The sequence below is a fragment of the Ceratotherium simum genome, chromosome 22 (assembly GCF_057802395.1).
Source record: "Ceratotherium simum simum isolate JZ-2026a chromosome 22, ASM5780239v1, whole genome shotgun sequence".
NCBI lineage: Eukaryota > Metazoa > Chordata > Mammalia > Perissodactyla > Rhinocerotidae > Ceratotherium > Ceratotherium simum.
In genome coordinates this window covers 35779739-35795902 of record NC_141921.1, presented here as the reverse complement: position 1 = coordinate 35795902, position 16164 = coordinate 35779739, and the positions used below count along the sequence as shown (strand labels likewise).

At 46.9% G+C, this 16164-nt stretch overlaps 1 protein-coding gene across 1 annotated transcript; it reads right to left on the bottom strand.

The window, feature by feature from the left end:
* Positions 1 to 810: 810 nt before the first annotated feature.
* Positions 811 to 6253, bottom strand: PLA2G2D (phospholipase A2 group IID). Its single transcript, XM_004425663.3, has 4 exons — positions 6211 to 6253; positions 3109 to 3253; positions 2322 to 2428; positions 811 to 956 (listed from the first exon to the last, which is right to left on the bottom strand). Exons 1-4 carry the CDS (start codon positions 6248 to 6250, stop codon positions 811 to 813), a joined length of 438 nt encoding a protein of 145 aa, XP_004425720.1. The 5' UTR covers positions 6251 to 6253.
* Between the last annotated feature and the right edge of the window lie 9911 nt (positions 6254 to 16164).

Here is a 16164-nt window from a genome sequence, read left to right as displayed (position 1 = left end):
GGGAAAGTGTTTCTGCAGAAGTCCCCACCTGAGCAAGTGTCTGGAAGCAGGAAAGGAAAGCCTGGAGGACATGTGGCCTGTGCCCGGGACGTGGTGCTTGGGGCCAGAGGAGCAGGTGGCTTCATCCCACCCTTCCCTCGAGACGGATTTACGGAGCTCCCTCTCGGTTCCGGGCACTGCTCTGGGCACCAGAGATGCAAATGAGTCCAAGACAGGCCCGGGCCCTGCCCACAAGGACCTTCAAGACTGGTTGGGGAGGGGGACACAGCGCCAGACAGGGCAGGTCCCGAACTCCTGTGAGAGGCCCTGGCCTGGGGCGGTGAAGGTCCTTGGGGTCTTAAGAAGTAAAGTCACATGGACAGAAAGATCAGTGTCACCCTTTAGAGGGGCCACTGTGGCTGCAGGTGGATGGGGTCCTGGAAGGGGTGCACCTGGGGCCGGGAGGCCTGGTGAGTGGCAGTGTCAGGCAGAACCTGCCACACCTCGGCCCCCAGTCCCCGCCCCCAACGCCTGCTGCTTTGGCTCAAACACCATACCTGGGGGCTCCCCAGCCTTGGCTTTTCCTAAGATCCCAGTCCACCTTCAGAGGAGACAGCTACTGCCTCCATTGGGAAATTTTAGAAGGTCCAAGAGACGGGGTTGGGGGTGGGAGGGAGGGCAAGACCCTCCCTCTTCCAGGGAGTGTTTTAAAGGAGCCAGGCTGGTTCAGGGGGTTAGACACTGGGGCTGGGGTCTCAGCAATCCTGCAGAACTTCCAGAGCTCAAGACGCCAAGGGGCAGAGGGCGTGGGACAGTCGGGGCGGGCCCCTCCTAGCACATGGGCTTCTTGCCCTTGCAGTGGGGCCACCAGTAGTAGCGCAGGTGCTTCTGGTAGCTGTCCAGGTTGCGCTGCAGGCAGAAGGCCACCTCCTTGTCACAGGCGCACAGCTGCTGCTCGCACCAGCTCCCCTTGTCAGCTGTGGGGTGGAGGGGGGAGCTCAGCGTCTGTCCCCTCCTGAGACAGAGCCAGGGCTGGGTCTAGGCTCCCTGGAGGGAGCCTCTGAAGACAACGCAGTGCTTGCTCAGCTGTAGGGTGCCCATCCCAGCTCCTGTGCCTCTAGCTGCGTGACCTTGGGCACGTACCACGACCTCCCTGTCTATCATTGCTCCCTTGTTTATTTACTTATCCGTTCAATAAACAATCGAGCACCTATCCTGCGGCAGGCCCTGGGGGGACAGGACTGAACAAAACGGACACGGACATGTGAGGGTCACACTCCCATGGGAGCGGCAGATATTTGAGAACCACAAAAATGAATATCTGTGCTACACAACAGTAAGAAAGATGCCAGGGCTACAAGATGGTGAAACAGGGGAGACCTGACTCAGCGTCAAGAGCCATTGGAGCTGAGAGCAGAAGGGTCTACGCCCCCACGGAAAGCCAGGGTGGAGGAGGGGCAGTGTCCCAGGCAGAGGGAACAGCATGTGCAAAGGCTCTGGGGCAGCAGGGACCATGGTGCTTCAGTTTCATCATCTGTGCAACAGGGACAACGGGAGGTGCTGTCGCAGGGGGCTGTCGTGAGAACGGAAGGAAGGAGGCAAAGTGCTCAGCACACAGTAGGTGCTCAGTAAATGTTGGCTCTTACTGTTATGATTATTATTATTAAGCCCCAATTAACAAAGACTGCTGTGACGAGCCCTGGGACCTGCCCCCTTTCTCCATGCATGGACCCAGGGCCAGGGTGACCTGGGTTCCAGCCCAGGCTCTGTCCCTTGCAGCTGGGTGACCGCAGGCTGACACTTCTTCACTCTGGTCAGTTTCTTTGTCTACAAAATGGAGATCATCAGAGTGGTGCTGCCTCCTGGCTGGGCTGCCATGAGTGTCAGTAATGACGATGGTAGGAGCAAGAAAACAGGCAGCCCGTGTAATTTATCGAGCATGCTCTCTGCAGTGGGCATCTGTCTGCTCTCATTTTAGCTCTTGAGTTAACTTTATGGAGTAGAATACTCTCATCATCTTGAGTTTACAGATGAGGATACTGAGGTTCAGAGAGGTTTAGCAACATGTTCAAGGTCACACAGCTGGTCGGTGGTGCGTCTGGGATCCAAGCTGAGGTCCACTGGCCTTCCAGATCCTGAGGGAGTCAAAGCCCCCCTTGGACCTCTCCATACTCCCACCCACATTCCTGCCCCTCCTCCAAAGCCCAGCTACGGCCACTTGACACATGAGAAAAACAGAGAGGTCAAGCGTCTTGTGCATCATCACACAGCATATGAAGGCAGTGTGTGCCAGAACTCCCTTCCTCAGCCTCCAACTCCAACCCCAAGGCCCGGGCACTCACAACACTGGATGTCCCCGTGGGAAAAGACGTAGTTGTAATGATCCGTGTGCTTACGGCATCCGTGGTGCCTCAGGTGGCCATAGCAGCAGTCGTGGGCATGGCAGCACCTGGAGGGAGAGGACAGGAGGGGGGACAGGCAGAGAGCACAGCTGCGTGGGTCCTTGGCTGACTCGGGTCTCTGGCTGCCCCTGCTGCAGAGGAGGAACCAAGTGCCCACCTTGGAAGAGTTCTAGTCCTCTGTATGGTCATGCTAGCTAACACTTATTGAGTGCCCCCTGTGTGACTGCTTCACCTCTGGACTCTCTCTTAATGGTGCTGGTATTATTCCCATTTCATAGATGGGGAAACTGAGACTCATGGAGGTCAAGCCTCTTGCCCAAGGTCACCCAGCCTGTGAGTGGTGGATCAGGGAAGTGACCCTGGGCCTGGCTGGCTCTCATCGCTCCCCTGGGTGATTCCCAGGGTTGTTGTGAAGATCACATGATAATGGTACAAAGAGGTGGGACTTTTTAAAAACAACATGCAATGGCAGCAGGGAGTATGTGTGTGGGGGTATTCTAACTAGATTAGGGGTTGGAAGTGCAAGGGGGGCCTTCAGGGACTGTGGGGAACCCTCTAGAAGGCAAGCTCCAAGAGGGCTGGGATTGTGTCGGAGCTCAGCAGAGTTGCTAGCACACAGTACAAAATGAATTCCCAGAATGAATAAATGAATGGAGAGGAAAGGGGAGAGTCCTGGGGAGGGGGCAGGACAGGGTTGTCACCGTGGGCCTGCCTGCGAAGGGGTTACCAGTCCGTGGCATCTTTGGGTTGGCCTCTGCCACCGAGTCCACAGTAACAGCCGTAGGGCCAATAGGAGAAGAAGGGTATCTTCCCGGTCACTTGGTGGACCATCTTGTTCAGGTTCAGGATCCCGCCCTGGGCTGGAATCACACCTGCCAAGGAGCCCAGCAACAAGGAGAGGACGTGAATCTCAGGCCACAGGCCTGGCACCTCTGCTCTGCCTGGACCAGAGCAATGACGTTGATTAATAAAGTAACAATCACCACGATAGCTATTAAAAAAAATAATGACAGTCAGTGAGTGCTTGCTATGGGTCTTTTCATGTAGTAATTTATTGACTGCATCCATCTCATGAGATAAATACCATTTTTTTCAATAAATAACCTTTTTATTTTGGTATATTCTAGATGTACAGAAAAGTTGCAAAGACCGTGTAGAGAATTCTCATATATCCCTTCACCCAGTTTCCTCTAATGCTATTATCATCTTACATAATTGTGGTATATTTATGAAAACTAAGAAACCAACATTGGTACAATAAATAATATTTTTAATCCCCATTTTGGAAATGAGCAGACTGGGGCTCAGTAACTTGCTTCAGGTCATAGTAGCTGGTAAATGGAGGAACCAGGGTTGAAAACCAAGGCAGTTTAATTCCATTCTCTGTCTCTGGGCATTGAGTTCCCAGTTTCTAATAGGAAGAATAATCAAACTCACCCTTCTTCCTACACTCTCCTCCCTCCCCACTGCCTCCAGCAGAAAAGTCTGTGTGTTAATGAGCATGCACGGCTCTCCTGGGAGGCAGTGTAATTTAGAAATCAATTATTTTCATGGATTTTTTTCATTTCAGTCATAATAGCTGTAGTTAGAATTGATCACCAGGGGAATTTATTTTATTGGGAGAGAGAAATGCATTATGTTGAGTTTGGAGAAATAAAATATATTAAGTCAATGAATTCAGGGGAGAGTTTGGGAGAACAGACAAGATTAGAAAGGGACTGAAATGTACATGTGTGGAACCTCAAGAGATGATTCAAGAACACAGATGGAGCCCAGAGTTTCATGGAGACTGGGCTGGGTGGGCCCCTAGTTTTGGAAGACGCTTCCCGTACAACCTTGGGGAAATGATATTACAATGAAAGCTCCTCGCGCAAATGAAGTAAAGAATAAACTGGGGGTGACCCCCACATTCGGGGTCATTGGGGTAGGAAGAGGGGGCTTGGGAGGGACTCGTGCAGTGGACCAAGGGTGAGATCACAAGCAGATGGCCTGGGGCTGCAGCTAAAAGGGACTGGTGGTGTCTGGTACTTGCAGGCCTGTGTCCCCAGTGTGTCCGTTCAATGTTAGGGAATCCACATTGCCATTCCTGTTTGGCTCTAGTTACACTGGATGTTAAAGTGAAACCTTGCTAAGCTTCCACTGTGCTGATGAATGATCCCAGGCCCTCTGGATTCCCAAATTCAGTGATAAGGAACCCAAAGGCAACCAATTGGAAAGAGACTTACAGTACACCTTGAGGGCCAGCCAGGGACCTGAATTCAAAATCTTCCCTTTTTGGTGTTCCTCTGTTCCCCTTTCTGCCCCCAGTCTAGCCCTTTTCATTTCAGCTCAGAAATACCCACACAAATAAATTCACACTGAATGATGCACCTCTCCCTTGCTTTGATTCAGAATACTCTTGGGTGGTCTTATTTCCCATAATTTTACTGTGAGGCAAACCCAGCCCTAAGAAATTGAGGCGCTCAATCCGTGGATATGGGGGCTTTGGAGAACTGGCTTTGCTTGTCAGCAGTTCCTGTCTTGGTATTTTCCCAACCTTGGCTGCCACCAAGGGGGAGGGAGCCTCTTCTCCCAAGGGTTAGCCACAGTGATGGGAGGCAACAGTGCTACCATATCATGCATGTGCTATGTGTTAAGCTATTGCTTGCCTACTATTACTTATACTTGCTAAACTCTTTGTATATATTTTCTCATTAGAGTCCTTCTAACAACCCTATGGAAAAGGTGCTACTGTGCCCATTTTACAGATGAAGATAGAGAGAAACGGGGTGACTTGGCCGAGGGCATACAGCCCACAGATGACGGGGCCAGCGTTTGAATGCAGATTCATCTGTGCATTGTATCTCTACACTGTGTTGCCTCTTTATGTCTGAGAGATGAATTTCTGTAGCTGGATTGCAATTTTACCAATGGTTTTCACTATAACCCTGAAGATGAGTTCCTCTCGAGAATTTGGGAGTCCTGAGATAACATGAAACCACATTCAGAAATGCAAACCCTTTCTAAAATCACATATTTTGGGATGGATCAAGAAACAAACCTGCCGCCTTGCTAGCAACCACAGTTTTATATTTGATCTGCTAGAGACCCAGTGGAGGGGCCGGCCCTGTGGCGTAGCGGTTAAGTGCGTGCGCTCTGCTGCTGGTGTCTGTCCTGGGTTCGGATCCCAGGCGCGCACTGATGCACCACTTGTCAGGCCATGCTGTGGCGGCGTCCTACGTACAGTGGAGGAAGATGGGCACAGATGTTAGCCCAGGGCCAGTCTTCCTCAGCAAGAAAGAGGAGGATTGGCATGGATGTTAGCTCAGGGCTGATCTTCCTCACAAAAAAAATAAATACATAAAGACCAAGTAGAAACTGCTCCATCTCCCACCAACGGTCAACAGAACCCTCCGCCCAGGTTCAAGGGCGAGAATGAACACGAAAGGGTTCTAAAAAAAGAGAGTGCCCTGCATGTGTAAAAGATCATTATTATTCGGTCAAAGGGTCAGAGGGGAGCAGGGAGGAGGTGGGGAGATCCATTTCTGTAATTTGTGTCTGTAATTCCATAGGGGTCAGCTCAGCGGGCCCCCAGGTTCTGGACCTCTAGTTCTCCTCTTCACAGCAGTCCAGAGGCAGGCCACTAGGTTGGCTGCCCAGAGCTCTCTGGCTGAAGCCACCGTTCTATGGGAGTGGTGGCCGCTGATGCCTCCCTGCAGGAGGTGGGAGAGTTGAGGACTGGGAGACCGGGGCAGTGGGCATCAGAGCAGCAGCTCAGTCTAGGAAAGAGATAAAGGACCTACTCACATCCCTCCTTCCCTTCCCAGCTGTGGGTCCTGTCCCCACTCACCAGCAAACACGACCAGAGCACACAGCAGGGGGACTTCCATAATCCCAGCACGGAGCAGTGGAAGCAGCTACTGGAAGTTCCCTTCAGTACAGGCAGCCCCTTATATCAGATGCACCCTTCAGCCCACCACCACCCCTCCCAGCTCCAGCTCCAGCTCCATTGGAGGCCATCCGCGCTCTTTCTCTTTCCTCTTCTCTGGCAATGGGGAATTTTATTTTTTTAATTTTTAATATCTGTTTTTTAGTGTTTTTTTTTTTTAACTTTTTGATTGCAAAAGAAACACACATTCAGTATAGAAGATTTGGAAAACATAAACAATAAGAAAAAATTTTAAGTCAGCTGTGAATCCATTAAGCACCATTAACTTTTTACAATTGAAATATATTTGACACATAATATGTGTAAATTTAAGGTGTACAGTACATTGATTTGATACATTTATATATTGTAATATGATTGCCATTGTAGGAATAATTAGCAGCTCTATAATATCACATAATTATAATTTCATTTTAGTGGTTGGAATAATTAAGATCCAGTCTCTTAGAAAGTTTGATGTTTATAATACAATATTGTTGTCTATATTCACTGTACTGTGCATTAGCTCTCTGGGACTTATTACTACTTGTTGCAAGTTTGTACCTTTAAACAACATCTGTCCTATTCTCACTACCCCCTCATCCCCTGGTAACCACCATTTTACTCTTTGTTTTTATGAATTTGGCTTTTTTGAGACTCCATCTGTAAGTGATATCATACAGTATTTGTCTTTCTCTCTCTGACTTATTTCACTTAGCATAATGCCCTCAAGGTCCAGCCATGTTGTCACAAATGGCAGGATGTCCTTCTTTTCATGGCTAAATAATATTCTATTGTGTATATATATATATATATATATATATATATATATATATATATATACACCACATCTTCTTTATCCATTCATCTTTTGACTGGCACTTAGGTTGTTTCCACCATTAACATTTTGGTGTATGTTCTTCTGGTTCTATTGTTATGTATATATCTTTCCATACTTTTCCCTGACTAAATTAGGAAAATGTTAGAGGTAGTCTTTGTAGCACTTTGTAATCTGTTTTCTCACTTACCGTTATAACTAAACATATTTCTATGTTGTTAAATATTCTTCTGCAGTAACATTTTGAAAGGCAACCTCGTATTCCATTATATGTCTATGCTGTTCATTTAACAAATCCCCTACTGATGGACATATGGGTTGTTTCTGATTTTTTACTATTCTAGACTGTACACTGAAAGAAATCCTTGAGGCTAAATCTCCATATTTATGGGGCCTCTACATCCAGAATTGTTTCTGTAGGATCTTTTCCTAAAGTGGACTTGCCGAGTCAAAGCATGTGCACAATTTGAAGGCAGTCGATGCGTGTTGACAACTTACTGTGCAGAAGATCTGCCCCAGTTTACATTTAAGAATCCTGATGAGGCAAATGGTGTGGACCCAGCCTAACTAGGGTGGAGGTGCTGATGGCAGGACAGGCGTTAGAAAGAGAGGGTCTGCCACAAAGGCTCCACTGGTAGCCTTTCAAGGTTTAACGAGAAGCCCATTGATAGCAGTAACTGGTTTTCTCCCATGCCCCTGAGATGGCTGGTCAAGGACATAAGATCACAGAGCAAAGGTTGACCTCTTTGCTGCCAGCTAATCAGTTCACCCACAAGAGTGTGCCAGCAAGAGCCACTGCTGGGAGTTGTTCTCTGTCTCTCGGCTCTCTTCCCTCTCTCTTTTAAGTCTCATCTTTGCCATTATTCTTTGACTCAGTCACCAACTGACCACCTCATGTATGAGAAAACAAGCTGCCCACAAAACAAACAGCAGGCAAAGTGAATGTCTCTGGCAGGTTCTTTGACACGCCTTCCCCGCATATGCTCTTACCAGCATAGGACCTTACCCTACAGACAGTGCTCCAAGTCTGGGCTCTTGATGGGGCACGTGGCTACCCCCTAGAGCCCCAGCTGTCCCTGATCTGTATCATTTGGGCGGGAGCAAACGTAGCCATGACCACTTGTTGACCCCAGAAGGATTTTCCCTAGTGGGAGAGAAGACATGGTATTGATGCTCAAAGAGGTCTCAAAAACAGTTGTCCCAGTGCCTCCAGAGGCCCCAGGGCACATCCGAAAGGCTGGATTTGGGATCAGAGGGACCTGGTTCAAACTCCAGCTCCTTCTCTTCCCAGCTGTGGGAGCCTGTGCACATCTCTTCACCTCCATGAGCCTTGGTTTCCGCATTTGCAGAATGGGGACAATATGGGGACAACAGTCCCTCCCTCCTCCGATTGCTGTGGGTTTAGAGATCACATGCATACAGCATACTGCACCAAGTCTCACCCACGGAGAGAATGCCATTATGAAGATCACAACACGTGTTATGTAGCATTACGTGGAGGTGAAGTGGATGGGGAGGCGGGAGTCAAACCCAGGTTGCCTGGGTTATGGCTGGCCTCCCCAACTTTCCAGCTGCTTCACTTGGAGACAGTTGCTCAGCTCTGTGTCTTCCATTTCCTCATGTGTAGCATAGGGGTAGCAATAGTACCTACTTCATAAGCTTGTTGTGGGGATTAAACGAAATGATATGTGAACGGGGCTTGGTCCATAGCTAGAGATCCATAAATGTTAGTTATGGTTACTCCCAACATCATCATCTTCGTCCACACCATCATTGCTTATAATAAATAGAATAAATAATCATTTCTTCTGTGTTGCCTGATCTGCTGTTAATCCACTGTATCTTTCATCTCAGACAGTGTATTTTGTCTCTCTAGAAATTTGATCTGGATCTTTTTTACATCTGTGTTTCTACTTAACATTCTCAAGCTTTCCTCTATCTTCCTACACATATAGAATACAGTTATAATAACCATTTTAATGTCTTTATCTACTAATTCTATCATTTGGGCCATTTCTGGATCTGTTTCTATTCATTGATTTTTTTTCTCATTATGACTTTAGGTTGCCATTGCTTATTGTTATGGATAACACTTTGATGATGAAGCTTTGCCTATTTTGAAAGGGTAGTTTCTTTAGAGTAGAGTCCAGAAGTGAAAATGCTGGGTCAGAAGATAGAAAGATTTTTAAGGCTCTTCCTCTCTCTGAAGTCTGCGGGGACTTAGAAACCCCTCTGCTTCTGCCTCCATCAGCAGCACATGCGCACTCATTGGGCCTGGTGGATTCTTGAGACTTGTCAGCAAGTCTGTGTGTTTTTACCTCCCTAGAAAAAGCACATGATGGTGCTGTTAGGCCACAATCTGTCAAGATCTCCAGGTGGGGATGGAAAGGAGCAGGAGGGGGCTTAGATGCTGGAGTACAAACTCTATTAAGAATAGTGACCGTTGGCTGTGCCTCGACCACGTGTCAAACAGGAGGTTGTTATCTGTCTTGATTTTCACGCCCACACCACGAAGGAGATGCTGCTATTCCCATTCTGCACATGAGGAGACTGGAGCTCAGAGAGATTAGAAATTTGCCCAGGGTCACACAGCAGGTACGCAGCAGAGGTTGGGTTAGAACACAGGTTGGCCAGAGCTCGCCTTTCCTGTGGGCTGGGGGCTGCGGTCCCACATAGTAAATGTGAGTAAGTACTGCCCTGATCCCCATTTTACAGATGAGTCGCTGTACCCAGGGGCTCTGCCGTACTTTCTTGCCCTCCCAATATAGACGGAGGTGGATATGAGAAGAGCTGGCAGAACCTGGAAGCCTGCTGCCCCCAACCTCCCTGAAGAAGGGAAGAAAGAGGACCCTCATCCCCTAAGAGATACCCCGATGGGTGAGACCATGTCCTCTCAGCCAGCAGCCAGAGTCCTCCCCTTGACCCATCCCTCCCTGCAAAGTCCCATTTACTGGAATGGTCTCATTGCCTGGACTCCATCTATGATGTAACCTGCCAGAGGGTATCGGAGAGGAAGCTCAGAATTACTGAAGGTTTGCAGGATAAGAGGAATGTAAAAGGAGCTGGGCCTCCCCAGAGGCTTCTGAGCTGCTTCTCTGCTATGCCCTGGCAGGGGAACAGGAGGGAGCGAGTGACGTGAGAGTCCTTTGTGAGAGAGTGACCCACTTTTCTCCCGTTGCACTGGGGCAGAACCAAACCAAGCGGATTAAGCAACTGGAAAGCACCTAAATCCCTGTCAAATGCAGAATGGATAAACAACAGTAGAGCCACTCCATGATAACCCACTAGTGAACCACAGCTACACACAACAACATGGAAAAATCTCACAAACGTAACGCTGCACGAAAGAAGCTAGACGCAAAAGAGCAGAGACTGTGAGAGACACTCCATTTATAAGACCTTCCAGAACAGTCAAATTCATTTGTGCTTTTACAAATCAGCACAGCGACTCCCCTTTGAGGGGTGTGGTGACTGGAAGGGGTTGCTAAGAGGGCTTCGGGGATGCGGCTTATGTTGTTTCTTTGACTGGGTGTTGGTTACATTGGGGTGTGTACACATTGTGTAAAATCCAGCTATTTGAATTTGTGCATTTTCCTGTATGTATGTTACACTTCAATACATTTGAGTAATGATGATGATGATGATAATAAAAGCGAATGGGTTCGGGGGCCAGCTCTGTGGAGTAGTGGTTAAGTTCGGGCGCTCAGCTTCAGCGGCCCGGGTTCGCAGGTTCGGATCCCAGGCGTGGACCTACGCACCACTCGTCAAGCCATGCTGTGGCAGCGTCCCACGTATAAAGTAGAGGAAGATGGGCACTGATGTTAGGCCAGGGCCAATCTTCCTCAGCAAAAAGAGAAGGATTGGCAACAGATGTTAACTCAGGGCTAATCTTCCTCACACACACACAAAAAAAGCAAATGGGCTCAAACTCAGCAGGAAGTACTTCAGATAAGCTTCTAGGTTAACAGATAGCCTTCTAGATTATGAACTGAGGTTGTATAGCAGAAGGAAAATCTCAGCTTTGATATCAGACAGATCCAGCTTCGAATTCTAGCTTAACAATGGCATCACCTTGATTACATTACTTCATCTTTCCGAGCCTGGGGTTTCCCATCTGAAAAGTGGGGCCAATGATGCATCCCTTGCAGGCTTGTTGTCATGATTACAGGTGGAATGATTGACACACGGTAGGTGGTCAGTAAATACTTGGCATCTGGTGACCCCTCCACCCAGGAGGAAAGAATCTAAAGTTCTGACCAAAGCAAGAGGCTAGGCCAACTGACCCCCCCAGCCCCACTCCTCAGGCCCAGAAACTCTTGTTTCTAGACGAGACAGAGCTGGTCACCAACAGCAGGGGGATTTCCACTCTGACCTCTCAGTTGACTTAGAGTGACTCAAGTTTAGACTTGTGGCCTCAGAGTGTACTTTCAAAATCACTTGAAATTCCCACACTCTGCAGCTTCCAGATGGTCATCGCTCAAAGGTTCTTCTTGTTTTCAGACTGGCCCAGCCCCCTGCTACCTTCCTCGAGGTCACATTAGGCTGAGAGGCAGCAGAGCCTGGTGGTTCAGAAGGAGGCTTCAGGGTCAGACAGACCGGACTTGGATCCTGACTCACCCTCTGTTTTCCCATCTGTTAAATGGGGTGGAGGAAAATGAGAAGGCCCAGCTATCAAGGTTCTTGTGAGGATTCTGAGACATGAGGCACACACACCGTGCTTGGCTTGTACACAGTAAGTGCTCAATAATGGTAGCTGGTGTTGTCATTATCAGTCTTAGCTTATGGGAGGCAAAGACTACGCTTCCAGGAAATCCCATGGGAACCCAGCAAACGATTCCATTCAACAGGCCTTTCTTGAGCACCTACTATGCTCCAGACCCCTGGTGGCCCATCTGGTGGGTGTGGGTGGGGCTCACACTGATTTGCACAATTTGATTTGCATGATCTGCCTGAGGAGTCAGGATTGGGGAACGAGTGTGGATACCAGGATATTTGTCTGGTGGAGTTAGCCTGAGCCCGTGGAGAGAGGCCTGTAGAAGCTCCAGGCACAGGCTACAGTCACTGGGAGGGACACTGCAGGGCACTGGGGACATACAGGTGCAAATGTGGCACAGGACAGGGCTGGGAGCATGCCCCCTCCTCTGCGCAGAGCACAGCATGGCTCTGAGGCTGGAAAGCAGGGCAACTCCACCAGGTACCCGACAGCCTGCAGCTTTGGGTGCCGAGGCCTCTGTGAGGTGGGGTGGGGGAGCAGAGCAGAAGACTATGGGAAGCCTGGGGCACCCAGAAATAACAGCAAGACTTTATTTTGCGGGGCTAGGGGAGGTGCTGACTTATGGGGACTGGACAAGAACCCAGAGGCGTTTCTTACTGTGAATATGATCCCCCAGGGGCCCACACCCTCCTGAGACCTGGTGAAGGGTTAGCCCGGAGGGATACACCGCTAACTCCGCGGGAAATAACAACGCTTGGGTTTGCACAAAGTCTTTGATCTCACTTGCTCCTCAAAACACAATTTACAGGGTGGGTATCATTTGTCCCATGTGCAGATGGGGTTGGTGTGGCTCCAGAGGGCCAGCCAATTCCCAAGCGGAGGACTGACCAGACCCAGTCTTCTCACTGCCAAGGCTGATTTTTTTCCAGGGGCCACAGCCATGGGCCATATGGGAGTTGTTTTGGGCCGAATTGTATACCGCTCCCCCCCCCTCCAAATTTGTATGATGAAGTCTTACCCCTACTACCTCGGAATGTAACCGTATTTGGAGATAAGGTCTTTAAAGAGGTAATTAAGTTAAAATAAGGTCATTAGGATGGTTCTTAATCCAAGATGACTAGTGTCCTTATAAGGAGAGGAGACTGGGACACTGACAGGTACAGAAGGAAGACCAGGTGAAGACAACACGGGGAGAAGATGGCCATCTACAGGCCAAGGAGAGAAGCCTCAGAAGAATCCAACCCTTCTGACGCCTTGATCTCTGACTTCCAGCTTATAGAACGATGAGAAAAGAAATTTCTGTAGTTTAAGCCACCCAGTCTGTGTTATGGCAGCACAAGGAAACTAATATGGGTGTCAAGAGAGCCCAGAGAAAATAATGTATGCACTGGCAGGCTTCCTGGAGGAGGCGAGCAGCTGTTAGTCATCGCCCTCTTTCTTCTCCCCTGTCCCCTCCCCCCGGGGATACACACACAGTCCCTGAAGCACAGAGACCTGGTCTGAGGGACTGGCCTGCTCCTCAGGCCCCTGCCTATAGCCAGGCCTCCTGACTCACAAGGCTGAGACACACGGCTTCCCAGCTCGCTGCTGCCTCAGTTTCCACCTCTATCAAATGGGAGTGATGTCCTTTGATGCCTCCCTCCTCCAGAGTCAACTGCTTAATGATTAGGAATTATTTGGCAAAACAGTCTTTATATACATGTATATATAAAACATTTTTGTTATAAATGTAGAAACAATAGGTGTTTCTTATAAACCTTTTGTGTTTCTTTTAAGATCAACTTTATTGAGGTGTAATTTACATACAATAAAATGTACCCCTTTAAAGTTCCGTGACTTTTGACAAATGTACACACTTGTAGGACCACTTGCCAAATCAAGATATGAAGCATTTCCATTACCCAAAAACGTTCCCTTGGGTCCCTCTGAAGTCAACTCTACAGCAGCCCCAGCCCCAGGAAACCACTCATCCACTGTCACTCTAGGTGAGTTTCGCCTTTTCTAGAATTTCATGTAGGTGGAATCACACAGCATGTAGGCTTTTGTATCTGGCTTCTTTCACTCAACAAAACGCATTTACGATTCATCCGTGTTGTTGCCTGTAACGGTAGTTTATTCCTTTTTATTGCTGAGTAGTGTTCCATCGTATGAATGTACTTGGGTTTGTTTATCCTTTTTCCAATTGCTGGACATTTGGATTATTTATAGTTTTTGGCTATTATGAACAAAGCTGCTGTGAACATTTGTGTATAAGTCTTTGTATGAACACATGCTTTCTTTTCTCTTGGGTAAGTACCTAGGAGTGAAATAAGGGTCACATGGCTGGTGTATGTTTACCTTTACAAGAAACTGCCAAACTGTTCTCCAAATTGGTTGTACTATTTTACATTCCATTCTCACCACAAGAATACAAAAATTCCAATTGCTTCACATCATCATCAAAATTTGATACAGTCAGTCTTTTTCATTTTAGGCATTCTAACAGATGTGTAGTAGAATTTCATGTGGTATTAATTTTCATTTCTCTAATGACTAATGATACAGAGCCCCTTTTCTATGTGCTAATTTGACTTATTTTAGATTTTAGATTTATATCTTCTTTAGTGAAGAGTCTCTTCAAATCTGTTGCTTATTTTTAAAAATTGGGTTGTTTTCTTATTATTGAGTTTGTGTTCTTTATACATTCTGGATACAGATCCTGTATCAGATATGTGATTTGCAAATATTTTCTTCTGGCCTGTGATTTGTCTTTCCATTATCTTAACAGGGTCTTTAAAAAAGCAGAAGTTTAATTTTCATGAAGTTAAATTTATTGTGTTTTTTACCTCTTACGTACTGTGTTTTTTTCCTCTTACGTACTGTGTTTTTGGTGTTGTATTAAGAAGTCTGCCTAATCTAAGGTCACAAAGATTTTCTCCTACGTTTTCTTCCAGAAATTTTATAAGCCTTAGGTTTTACATCTAGGTCTGTGATCCATATTTTTAATATTTATTTTTTAAAATTTTGGTAATACACATAACAAAATTTACCATCGTAACTATTTTAAGTGTACATTAAGTACACAACATTGTTGACTACATTCACATTGTTGTGAATCACCACCATCCGTCTATCCACAGAGCTCTTATCTTGCAAAACTGAAACTCGGTACCCATTAGACAATGTGACCGTTCTACCCTCCTCCCAGCCCCTGGCAACCACCATTCTACTTTCTGTCTCTATGAATTTGACTACTTTAGATACCTCATATAAGTGGAATCATGCATTATTTGTCCTTTTATGACTGGTTTATTTCACTTAATGCCCTCAAGGTTCATCCATATGGCATGTGTCGGGTTTTCCTTCCTTTTTAAAGCTCAATAATATGATCCATTTTTAAAACAGCTTTAAAATATAATTTGCATACCAAACCATTCATTCAAGTGTACTATAATTAGATATTTCTTTTGTTTATTCACAGTTATGCAGCCATCACCACAATCTAATTTTAGAACATTTTCAACATCTCCAAAAGAAACCCTACCCATTAGCAGTCATGCCCAACCCCCTTTTCCACACACTCCCTCACCCCAGCCCTAGACAACCACTAATCTACTTTCTGTCTCTGTAGGTTTGCATATTTTGGACATTTCATATAAATGAAATTATATAATATGTGGCCTTTTGTGACTGGCTTCTTTCATTTAACATAATGTTTTCAAGGTTCATCCATGTTATAGCATGTATCCATATTTTAATCCTTTTAATTGTTTAATGCTTTTAATTGTGTAGATATAACACATTTTATGTATCCATTCATCACTGATGGACACTTGATTTTTTCCACTTTTTGGTTATTATGAATAATGCTACTATGCACATTTGTGTGCAAATTCTTGGTGTGGGTGCATGTTTTCATTTCTCTTGGGTATCTATCTAGGACTGGAATTGCTGGGTCATACGGTAACTCCATGTTTAACACTTTGAGGAACTGCTGAACTATTTTCTGCAATGGCTGAACCATTTTACATTCTCACCAGCAACTTATGAGGTTTCTGATTTCTTAACATCCTCACCAACACTTGTTATCATTTGTCTTTTTGTGTGTGTGTGTGTGAGGAAGATTCATCCTGAGCTAATATCTGTGCCAATCTTCCTCTATTTTGTATATGGAACGCCGCCTCGGCATGGCTGATGAGTGGTGTAGGTCCATGCCCGGGATCCGAACCCGAGAACCTGGGCCGCTGAAGCGGAGCATGCGAACTTAACCACTACGCCACGGGGCCGGCCTCTCATTTGTCTTTTTTATTACAGCCATCCTAGTGGGTGTGAAGTGGTATCTCAT